Genomic DNA, 12,680 nt, shown 5'->3' on the forward strand with positions numbered 1-12,680 from the left:
TAAAATATATTATATAAAAAATTTATATATATTATATATTATTTTATATAATTATATAATATTTTTAATATATATATATATATATATAAAATATTATTAAAAATATATATATATATATATATATTATATATAAATATATATAAAAATATATAATATATATATTTATTATATATTATATATATATTTTTATATATATAATATATATATATAGTATTATATATAAAATTTAATATAATTAATATTATTATATTATATATATATGATAAAATATATAATATATGTATTATATTATATTATTATTATAATATATATATATATAATATAATGTATAATTTTAAATTTTTATATTTATAATATATTTTAAAAATATTTTATATATATATAATAATTATATATATATATATTATATTTTATAATATATATATATATTTTATTTTATATATATATATTATTATTATAATTTTTAAATTTACATAATAATATAAAAATTTTTAATATTTTATATTATATATATATTTTATTATATAATATAATTATATTTAATACATATATATATAATAAATATATAAAATAATAAATATATAATATATAAAATTTTAATATATTTTTTTAAATAAAAAAAAATTCAAATTTTAATATTTATATATATTTAAAAAATAATTAATTAATATTATATATATAATAATATTATATATTAATAATATAAAATATATAATATTTATATAAAATATAATAATATATATATCCATATAATATTTTTAATATATATAATATTTTAATATATATATTATATATATATATATATATATATGTAATTTATATATATATATATTAATTATTTTTATATTATTATATATATTTAATTTATATATATAATATTAATCTATTTTTATAATATAAAATATATTATAATATAATATAATTTTATTTTTAAATAATATAAATAATCCTTTAAAATTATAATAATATATATATATATATATATATATATATTTTATTTTATATATTTTTAAAAATATATATATTAAATAAATATAATATATAATTTATATATATTTATAATTTATAATATATATATTTAATATATAAATCTTATTTTATATTTATATTATTTTTAATTTTAAAATATATTTTAAAAAATATTATAATTAATATTATAATACATATATATATAAAATATATAATATAAATCATAAATAAAATTTTATAATATATAATTTAATAATATAAAAATATAAAAAATTAATAATATATTTAATTTTTATTTTTTTAATAAAATAATATAATATATATATCTATAAAAAGGGAAAAAATTTATATAAAATATTTTATAATTTATATAAAAATAAATTTATATAATTATAATATTATTTTTAAAACCAATATATATATATATACCAAAAATATAATATTTATATTTTATAATATATATTTTAATATATATAATATATATATAATAATAATATATTATATTTAATTTATATATATATTATATAATTTTTTAATTTTTATATATTATTATATTATACTTTTTTATATTATTATATAAAAATTTATATTAAAATATATATATTTATATATATATAAATTATATATATTATATATGATATATATATATTATATATCTATACATTTTATAATTTATTATATTTTTTAATATAATATATATTTATATTTTTTTTTTTATATTATTTAATTATATATATTTTTTTTATTTTTTTTTATTTTTAATTTTTTATTTTTTAAATTTTTTTTTTTTTTTTTTTTCTTTCTTTTTTCTTTTTTAATTTCTTATATATTTTTTTTTCTATTATTTTATTATTTTTTATTTTTTTTATATATCTTATATATCTAAAAATTTTTTATATCCCTAATATCTATTTTCCTTTTACTCATTATTTTTTCCTTTATTTCTTACTATTTTCTATTTTAAAATATTTCATTTTTTTTCATTTTATTTTTTTTTATTTCTTTTTCTTTCTTTTTTTTTTTTTTTATTTTTATTTTTTTTTTTTTTTTTTTTTTTTTTTTTTTATTCTCTTTTTCTTTTTTCCATCATTTCTTGTTTTTTCATTTTTTTTTTAAAATCTCTTTTCTTTTTTTTTTTTTTTTCTTTCCCTTCTTTTTCCCCTTCTCTTTTTTCTTTTTCTTTTTTTTTTTTTTTTCCTCTTTTTTTTATTTTTTTTCCCCTTTTTTTTTTTTTTTTTTTTTTTTTTATTTTTAAAATTATATATATTTTAATTTTTTTTTTTCTTTTTTTTTTCTTTTTTTTGTTTTTTCTTTTTTTTTTTTTTTTTCTCTTTTTCTTTTCTTTTTATTTTTTTTTCTTTTTTTTTTTTTTTTTTTTTTTTCCTTTTTTTTTCCCCTTTTTTCCCTTCCCTTTTTCTTTTTCCCTTTTCTTTTTTCTCTCTATCTCTCTATCTCTTTTTCTTCTTTCTTTTTTTCCTTTCCTCTCTTTCTATTCTCTTTTCTCTCTTTTTCTCTTCCTTTTTTCCCCCTTTTTCCCTCTTACCTTCTCTCATTTCTCTCCTTTTCTTTTCTTCCTCTTTTTCTCTCTCTCTTTCTTTTCCCTCTTTCTTCTCTTCTGTCTTTTTCCTCTTTTCCCCTTTTCCTTTTTCATTTTTTTCTTTTCTTCTCTTCTTTTTCCTCGGGTTTCTTTCCGTCTTCTTCTTGTTTTCTTTTTCTTCTCTCTTCTTCTCTCTCTCTCTCTTCTCCCCTCTTTCCTCCCTCTTTCCCTTTTCTCTTTTTTTTCCTCTTTCTTCTCTTTTCCCCTTTTCCTTCTCCTCCCCTCCTCTCCCCCCTCTCTCTTCCTTTTTTCTTACCTCCTCCCTCTCTCTCTCTATCTCCTCTTCTTTCTCTCTCCTCCCTCCTTCTCTCTTCTCTCTTTCTTTCTCTCCTCTTTCTCTTCTCTCTTCTTTTTTTTTTTTTTTTATTTTTCTTTTTTTTTTTTTTCTTCCCTTCCCCCCCTGGGGCTTTTCCCCCCCCTGGGGCCTCCTCCCCCCCTTTGCCCCTTTTGGTTTTTTTGCTCTTGTTCCTTTTAAATTTTTGGTTGCATTTTTTTTTTTTTTTTTTTTTTTTTTGCCCCCTTTTTTGGTTTTGGGCTCTTGTCCTTTTTCGTTTCTCCCCCTTCCCCCGTTTGTTTCCCCTTTGTTATGTGTCCCCCCCTGTCCCGTTTTTTTCCCCCCCTCCCCTAAAATGTTTGGGTCTTGGGTTGGTTTTCCCCCAAAATCCCCGAGTGGCCCAGTTCCCCCTTTTGTCGGGGCCCGTCCTCCCTTTTTTAATGTTTTTTTATTTTGTCCTGGGCCCGTTCTTGTTTTTCCCCTTTCACCTTCCTTGGGGTGAATTGGCTTTTGCTTGGCTGCCCCCCCCTTTATTTCTTGCCCCGCGTTCCCCTTTCTTGGTGTCTCCCTCAGGGAAATCCCAAAAGCTAGGGAAAGGGAAATGTAAAACTATCTTGATCGCAAAGATGAAGGCTTTCCGAAAAACCAAAAACCCAATTTTTGGTTATTTTGTAATTCATCACCAAGTATTGACTTTGTATTCCCAAAATCACGGCACATGCGCATGCACGCACCCACCCACCCACCCACCCACCCATGAGGCATTTTCATGTTTAAAGAAATATGCAGTTATAAATGATACTCACGTAGAAAGAAGGGAAATGTTGCCTCACATTAAAAAGACATTTGAAAAATGTCACACTACAAAGTTCATGATAACTAATACTACATGCTTTGTTATTATTTATTTGATGAAAATTAAAGATGTTGACTTATGTAGTTTCAAAAAAATAGATATTAGTACAGTTCGATTTTACTAATAACACTCTTTGTTACAAACAACTTTGTGTTTTCACCTCATTCATAAAAATATTTATTTTTTGTTTACATTGGAGTGGCTGCCAATGTACAAAAGTAGGACCCAGCAAGTGTAATGAGATATAATGCTGGAAATGTACATACATGCCAGAAACCCTGGTCAGGATATAAATAGAAATAATATAAAATATTATAGAAAACATTTATAATATTGTGGTTAGCTAAGCTAATAATTGGAGAATAAAACAGCATATGCATTTACTAGATTCAATAAATAGTAGTATAACTATTCAAAAAATAAGCTTTATATATTTTTTTAAATATCAAGATATTGTATATACATTAGTTTTGATTAGCATGGTAATTTTTGTTCTAGTTCCACATAAAACATTTTCCCTTGATCCGTGACTGTCGGGTTTACTGCTTTTGGGGTTTACTGTAAGAATATACCTACCTAGAGAGAGATATGGAGTCTGTAAAAAAAAGCTACAACCTGGAAAATGGCAAAAAGTGTATGCAGAAAAGAGATAATAATATTGCAAATGGGAGGCCCAGAGTCTTGACACCTAACACGAGTGTTGGGTGGGGGCCCCTAAACCCATACCAGGGAGAGTTGTAACTCCTTACCTAATACCCAAATTTGGGCCCTCCCGCACAACCACCTGACCCAAACGGGTTTGTACTGTTTTTTTCCCCAAAAGAACGTTTTTTTAAAATTTTTGCAAAAAGTGAATAAACAAAAAGGCCTTTGTACTGTTTGTAATGTTTCTTCCATTGCAGAAAATATGTTCAGTGTCATTCATTGAAAACTGCATTTTAAAAATGAAATGAACAATTTTTAAAAACCAGAGGGGAAAACAATATTGCACATTTACATTAATAATTTTGGTAGTGCTTTTTCAAATTTAATAGAAGGAAAGTATAAGTTTTAGGTTTTTTATATCCTAGTGTCTCATTCATTGATTAACCCTTTCCCGACGGGTAGTATTCATATTGGCCCGGGCCCCCCTGCCGGGGCTTTATCGCGCCCTAGCATGCGTGACCGCTCGCCTAAACCAGCCCCCCCTCCCCTTTTTTCTTCGTAAACTACAAAGATATTTGTTTTCAGTTTTCATTATTTTTTAAAGTCTCTCTTCCCAAACTTCCTGTTTAAATAAAAAGACGAAAGGATTTTTTGTTTTTATATAGACTCCTATTGATCATTTTTTCACTCATATCGAATAAATCAGTGTGTGGCATGATGGAGTTGAAATCTTAGTTTTTTTTTTTTTTTTTTTTTTTTTTTTTGTATAGTAAAAAAAAAGAGTGTAAAAAAAACGATTAATCACTTTTTCCGGGGCAGAAAAATAATTTTTGCCGTGATTGTAAAAAAAAAAAAAACCCAGGGCTGTCCATCATACCCATGGCATGTACATACATCCCCCCCGCAGGCCCACCTCCAGGGCATGGGCCGTACATGCCCCCCGTTTGGCAAAGGGTTAAACAAATATTGACCTATAAAAAAGGATGCTCCCTTGAAATACATCACTAATTTATTAATCTTTTTAAATACATTAATAAAATTTATTCAACAAATAACTTACAAATACCTGTTAGACTGCATAGATGGAGAAAGATGTTCACGCTGTACATGGTGAGAAAATTGGACTCTTGAATCACATGAAAAGCTACACTTGCAACACACAAACTGTTGCTTATGCTGAAATAGATGAGCTTGTAGTCTTGAAATGGATGGAAATGCAACACTGCACATAAAACATTTGTACAGTTCCATCTTGTCACCCGTCTCTTCATTGACCCCTAAAATCCTGGACACAAGTACCTGGAACATAATAGGCATTTGTATGTTTATTTCTATCAAGAGTAAAAATAAGTGTAGTAACCTCTTTGTTCCTATACTTTCTGTTACCATTCTATTATATATCAGAACATAAAGAATCAAAATTAAACCCTCACAATTAGATAATTTGTATTTAAAATGACAAAGTGTTTATTTCTCAATCTCTTTTATTTTTCTTCCAAGACACAAATCACCCAAACATTTGATTTTCAGCTCATGAAGTTAAGCTCTTATGGTAATGGGTATATAACCTCAGAGACATAGTATGCATAGCACAAGGACTCAAAATCATGTATTGGTAAACTTTTTATGTCATGGGGATGATAGAAAGTTAATCCTTTTATAATACTAGAGTGTATTTTCCTATGGTTGTCATAACCACTGGATATATATTTTGTTATTACTGATATTCATGTATGTTGTTAATGACATGTATAGATATTATCATCTTTATAACAGGGCATGAACAAGAGTGAAATTTAAAGGACTGTGAGAGGCTAATAAAACTACCCTATTCAGCATAAAACTTGTAAATAAGAGCAAGAGAGAAGCTGCTTGCTCTCCCTCCCTCAGTAATAACCTTATGGATCAATGTCAGTGTAAATATTGAACAACAGCCTTGTCCTATTAAAAGGAGTGGAACAGCAGTGTTTTGTTACCCATTCCACACTGTGCATTTATTCCAGCAGCATTTGATACATTCTTGAATGAGAACTATGTATAAAGAATAAACCAGAAACAAGAAAGTATCAATAGACTGACATGATCAAATTACTATTGCATGAAAAAGTAATTGCTCCATGTTAGTGAACTAAATCATTAAAATCTCTATAAGAAAACCATGAAATGCTTACATGTACTGTCAAGATCCAAAATTACAGAACCTCCTCCCTCTCCTACCTCTCACACCATAAAGCTGGTAGGGGATAAGGTTCTGCGAGGAGGGTCATAAAGGTGAGGGTCTTATTTATTTGATAACAAAACATTAACACAGTTCATCGGACTGTATAAAATTTGACACCCTATTATTAACTTGAGTATATGATTTCAGATTTCTTTATCAACAGGAATGCTAAGATAACTTGAAACCATAAAACCAAGGATAAGAGTTACATTATGCCATAATTGTAATTATAGCAATGACCAATTGAGAAGTAGAAAGGGAATCCATTTAAACATTCACACAAATCTTGTGAAATCATGCCTTCACACTGTGGGGTGTCATAGAAGTTCAGGGATGATGGACCAAATATGAACATGGTAATGGGAAAGGAGTGTTTTGTAGTGGTTTTGCCATCAAAATTATATTGATAAAAAAAGGTTAGAGTGATTTGATTTACTCCATTCTTGGAATTATTTCCTTCATCCCAATATTCTTTTGTACTTCACTTGAATTAGCTTCTTTTGAGCAGTATTTGTAAGACTCACAACAAAGCCCAATGCCAGAGCGCACACAGTTCAATAACACTAATGCTTAAGCCACATAGTTGAGGATATGGCTTTCTTTAAATTACCTGACTGGTTGTTGCTATAGTTCAACAAATCAGGGTGAAATTGATCCCAGGTGCAACTGTAACAGTAAAAAACATCATGAACTAACTATGGAGCCAAGCTAGTTATTGCCATGGTAGTTAGGTTATTTAATTCAACAGACTCGTAGAATAGTAGTGAGAAAGTCAAATTCACACACAACACAGAAGGTTCTTTCATGGAAAAGATGACAATACTGGCAACCTTCTGTCAGCAACAGGCATTATTTATTAGGATGCAAAAGCCACACAGGATAGGAGAATAATTATGTCCTATTACTTATGGTGATCCATCTGCTGTCTGCCTTTCGAGTGTGATCATGAGCTGTCTTTACTTTATCTTGACCAGAAATATTTGTCAGGGAGGTGGTCATACAAATTTTAAGTTATGGCTAAAAAGAAAATCAAATGCAAGTCACTATCATTCCCAGTTATGCATTTGCAATACTGAGATTTTTTTTTTTTAATAAAGTTTGATATGGGAGTACATAAATTCATAATTATTATTATTTCTTTCTTTTTTTAATAGAAAGAATATTCTAATGCTCCTCTGTGCCAGAGTTGTTCAGGAATACTCTTAGCACCCTGACAGGGTGTTAGTTCAGAATGGCTGAACGAGCAAATTAGTTTACCGAGTCTATGGGTTACAACACATGGTTTTATATTATCATCTTGATAGTATTTATAAATAGCAATGAGGTACCAAAGTCAAACAATATGATGCACTGTAATAACATTTTCTGGACAAATGGGTGAGATCCCCACCCCTAATGCCCCTCTTTGCAGACCTTCTTCCCCACCAACCTTCCTACCTCATGTAACACATCACACAGACTGGTGCAAGGGAGGGAGGGGGTTCAGAGACTTTGGATTGTGATAGTACATATAATGTACTTTTTATTTATAGAAAAAAATTTGTGATATGTTTGCATACCCCTTTGAAAGATCTTATGGAAAGAAAAGTCACTTAATAAAAGAAAAACAAAAGGAAGCTAAATACCTGTTCTGCATACAATCGCACACTATACACCATTGGAGGCCCATCATCACTGCTTACACGCATTCTTCTTAATGCACCTCCTGCCCCATACAAGGGCAGGGGTGGTGGGGGATCTAAACCCGTGGAGTCTTCAGTAAGATATTGCTCATTTTGTGCAATGTTGAAAAAAGCCTTCTCTTTTTCTCTTGCTTCATTTACCAAATTCTCATTTTCATCTTCTAAGGGTCCTCTCTCTGATAACACTGTCTGATTTAGTGGTTCTGCAGGGCCAGGCTCAGATGTGTCAGAATTATTAAATTCATTTTTTACTATACTGACATGAACATTATGGTGCTCTCTTGACTCTGGTGTTGATGCTGCAGCTGGTCTTCCATAATTCTTCACAACCACTGGCCCACGGCAACTGAGGTCCAATGGAAGGCTATTGTCTTCTGGGGGCATGATGAAAATTCTCTGTTCAGACTCTAACTGAAATCAAAAATTTTCAGTAAGGCATTATTCATTACTAGCTGAAAGTTCTCAAGTTAAAACAACTTGAAATTAAAAAAAACAATCTCAGTATGTTCAAACAAAAAAACAAGTATACTCTGTAGAACTTACTTGTTCATTCACTGCATTTTCACGAATTCTCTTTTTATCGGAGGATGGACTGGTGGTTAGGTCGACTGATCTTTTGGATCCACTATTAGAACCATTTACAAGCTAAAATACATAGAATCATACTTGTAATAGTCATCATAATGATCAAGATGAAAATATATTAAAACATTACCTCAAGTAAGATATAACACATACCAGGACACACAGTAGTATAATGTTGATTAAAATGGAAGATAAAAGTCACACCAAGTGCTAAACCAAATTTTGAGAGAGAGAGAGAGAGAGAGAGAGAGAGAGAGAGAGAGAGAGAGAGAGAGAGAGAGAGAGAGAGAGAGAGAGAGAGAGAGAGAGAGAGAGAGATTTACTTACAGAGTAGTGTAAATGCCCTGCAAAAATACAGGGTGAGATGCCATCTATCCAAACATTAGTTTTACATGCCTGAAGGGCTGTCCACTCTGCTTGTAATTATTGACATATCACTGCTCGAAAAAACAATAACTTTTATATCATTAATCATAACTAAGACAATACCAAGTGTCTATAATATAATATAATATAATCAGTAAGTGACATGCTCTCTGCAAAACTAGCACTAGTTTCGACTTCCTGAAGGTAATAAACTTCAACACCCTCAGAGTTAAGATATCAAGAGTAAGTTCCCTTGCATATCTGAAAACTGTCTAAGTTTCAGATAATACATTTCCAGATATTACTAGGAGATACTCATTGTTTGACTATTTCCAAGATTACTGCAGGTTGAGGTTGCTGTTGTTCAAAGGAGGAATATAAAAATCCTTTCCTTAATCTGGGACTGCTGAAGCAACTGTTGCTGCATCATGAATAACATCTGCTTCACCTGACTAGCATTTGCAACACACCCTTTGCTTCTCTGATGGACTCTACCTTGTCCTAATGCAGTGATTGCGGAGTTGGAGTTAGTGCTGAAGTTGAAGATGGTGCTGCTGGAGTTGATGGGCCTTCTATTCCTGTTGATCTCTGCAAGGCAAGCAGCTGGGATGGTCTCCCTTGGGGAGAAAGCTTCCTATTTTGGGGGGTTTACTTTCCTATCCTTCAGATACTATGCACACAATGGCATATATGAATAAGGCATATTTTTGCCTTCAGAAATCTTTTCAGCTCATTCTGAGCTTTCACGAGGGAGAGCATAATATTGGCCAAAAGGGTGCCATGCCTTCACCAATTTAATGGTTTTCTAGATATCCTCCCCCTTGTGTGTTATGATTAATGATTTTGCTTTCATTCATCTGGTATGTATGATACATTCATTGTATGATGTCACTTCTCTTGTTTTGATTTCCCTTGGGACATTGGAGACAATGAGGTTCAAAAATTTTCCTTCTCCAAAAAAGCAAGCACTTCAGTAGGTGCTATTGTCTGTAAGCATTATTTTTTACCAATTTTCAATTATAATGACCCATTTTTCTTATACGAATCCATTGTTTGTGCATGGGATACCCAGCAATATTTGTCTCCAAGTGTGTGAAAATCAATGTTCTTTTTCTAGGTGTGTAAAGAGGTATTTGAGAAAGAGACATAAAAAGACACACAAAGAGAGACTGATACCAACTAAAGTTGGGTCACCCCTTGAGGCCAATCTAAAGCACCTGCCTCAAGGGCGAGGCAGGAGTAGGTAGCTGAGCAATATGGCAGGTATATAAGAACGATTTGTGTAAGCCATTAGAATGGAAAACTGCGTGGCTCCATATGCTTACCACGTCTGACCCTTCAGTTCGATCCCAGAAGTAACCTTGCCCAGGTCTCCTGAGCATCCATGCCCCCCCAGGGCTGGCTGGCTGAGACACAAAACACTGCGTTCAGTGTTTGCCCCAAGCCAACATCTCATGTGTTCCCTTCACTGTGTTATACTCTTCTTTGGAAATAAAGAGTCCAGCCTGCTATTACCGCCCTGTTAGCCACCATATTGAGGTCTCTATATAGCCTCTTACAAACTGGTAGCTGGTTGGTTGTTGCGTCCTTTTGGCTCGTAACAAGGACACAGTCTCCAAAATATCTTCAATGTCTTCAAAACCACGTGAGTACACATTTTGGGTCCTTTCCTTTCTTTTCCCTCCCTCTCCTCCCATAAATGTGTTTTCTGACCTTAGATAGCATTACTCTGTGTCTGGTATTTGTCTACAAATATGAATATCATTCATAATGTAATTACTCCATTTATTTCGTTTTTAGAGATTTTTATTGCTTCAGCTACAACGAATTTAAAGCATTCGTGATTTTCTGTTGTTATCAGGGATATCATATCATTTTATTAACAGTTGTCGTTCCTCTCCTCAACCCGATCTGATCTCACCTTCCCTTTCACTTTCGGTCGGTTGGTTACAGGGCCATGAGATGTTCGCTCATTTTTCCTGCAATCTGGTTGCTGTTGTTGATCCTATGGGAATAGCAGCAGTATTGTTACGTTGTTCAAGGGTGACACGTTCTATTGGCGCCTGAGCAGAGCATGTAACAATATTTTTATATAAATGTATTATTTTGAGTATAGCATAAGAATCTTACCCATATCATAGTGCATAGATATAACCCGGGTTGCGTAAATCTCCTAATAGATCTACGCTCCAATGTTACAATAGGTAACAGTGAAAGTTATTCATTCGATTGGCAACTTTTATTTAAGTCTGTGTCATCCACAGTTATGTCCATTCATTAATGTAGGACTAGGATTTAAGCTAGAATCTTCATTCTCTTATTAATCACTCCCTTCCCACTCTTTAGAAGTTGCTTGCTTGTTTTGGGCAAATCCAAAGCAATCATGTGATTCGTGATCGCTAGAGGTCACGAGTGCCCATCACGGATTCACAGAATAGAGTGGGTTATATTTGCAGATTTTCCCGTCTTGTTTCAGTTTACTTCTTTTCGTTTGGCATTTTGGGTATAGGGACCCCCCATCGATGAAGTCATACATAGTCTGACATGCTTCCTTGATATTTCAGAAATTTTGTTGCGAATCCAAAATATAAATCAAATGGAATCATGGATTGCGTAGTACATTATTGACCTTGAAAGATCTGCTTGCGAGAAAGCTGGAGAATAATTTTTCACGTAACCATTCTCACACACACAATCTCACTCACGCATCCACGCAAAACAAAACACTGAAACCTTTTCATTAATAGAGTTTGTTGTTGTTGTAATTGTAGGCATAAAGATCGATGATGTATCTTTTTTGCTCGTGATTTTGCCAGTCGTGACAAGTGACTACCACATGACATACATTTCTTCTCTATGTGATGACAATTGGTTCAAGTATATCCTTCCGGATTGTCGTTTCCCCTATCTATTCTCATAGAGAGGACCTGCTTCAGAAATGGTTACCTTAGGAAGCTGTGGGCAAGATGTCACCGGAAGATGGCCATAGGCCTGCGGACAAGGATGTATGTCAGATCCAGACAAAGGTTACAAGGACGTCTGGACGAGCACACATCCGAGAAAGAGCTGAACGAGATCTGCGGGGACGTGTGGACAAGTACGCCGCTGAGTTAGGCCTGAACGAGGACTACAAGGAAGATTGGATGAGTCTTAATTCGAGGAGGACCTGTGCAAGAACTTCGACGACAAATGGATTACACGAGAGACCAGGAAGAAGAGGACAACAAGGATGATCAGCCACAAAGATGGACCAAGGACAATGCATACGAAATTGAGATGACCAGCCAATCAGGACCTGCTAAAGTTGGGTCACCCCTTGAGGCCAATCTAAGGTACTTGGAGGGCAAAGTGTGACTAGGTAGCTGAGCAATATGGCATGTACATAAGCACAATTTCTATAACCCATTAGAACAGAAGACAGTGTGGCTCCATATATTTACCACGTAGCTTTAAGCTTGTTTGGAATCATCAACTCAGGGGGGCCA

At 31.6% G+C, this 12,680-nt stretch overlaps 1 protein-coding gene across 1 annotated transcript in view; it reads right to left on the reverse strand.

Moving 5' to 3' along the window:
- The window catches only part of LOC119583628 (zinc finger protein 236-like), a gene marked incomplete at its 5' end in the record, with an annotated part of 23,862 nt that extends 14,973 nt beyond the window's left edge, over positions 1 to 8,889 (reverse strand). The window contains 3 exon segments of the mRNA XM_037932214.1: positions 5,408 to 5,640; positions 8,188 to 8,655; positions 8,788 to 8,889. Of these exon segments, the coding sequence (XP_037788142.1) occupies positions 5,408 to 5,640; positions 8,188 to 8,655; positions 8,788 to 8,889 (803 nt within the window).
- Between the last annotated feature and the right edge of the window lie 3,791 nt (positions 8,890 to 12,680).

The sequence above is a fragment of the Penaeus monodon genome, chromosome 17 (assembly GCF_015228065.2).
Source record: "Penaeus monodon isolate SGIC_2016 chromosome 17, NSTDA_Pmon_1, whole genome shotgun sequence".
NCBI lineage: Eukaryota > Metazoa > Arthropoda > Malacostraca > Decapoda > Penaeidae > Penaeus > Penaeus monodon.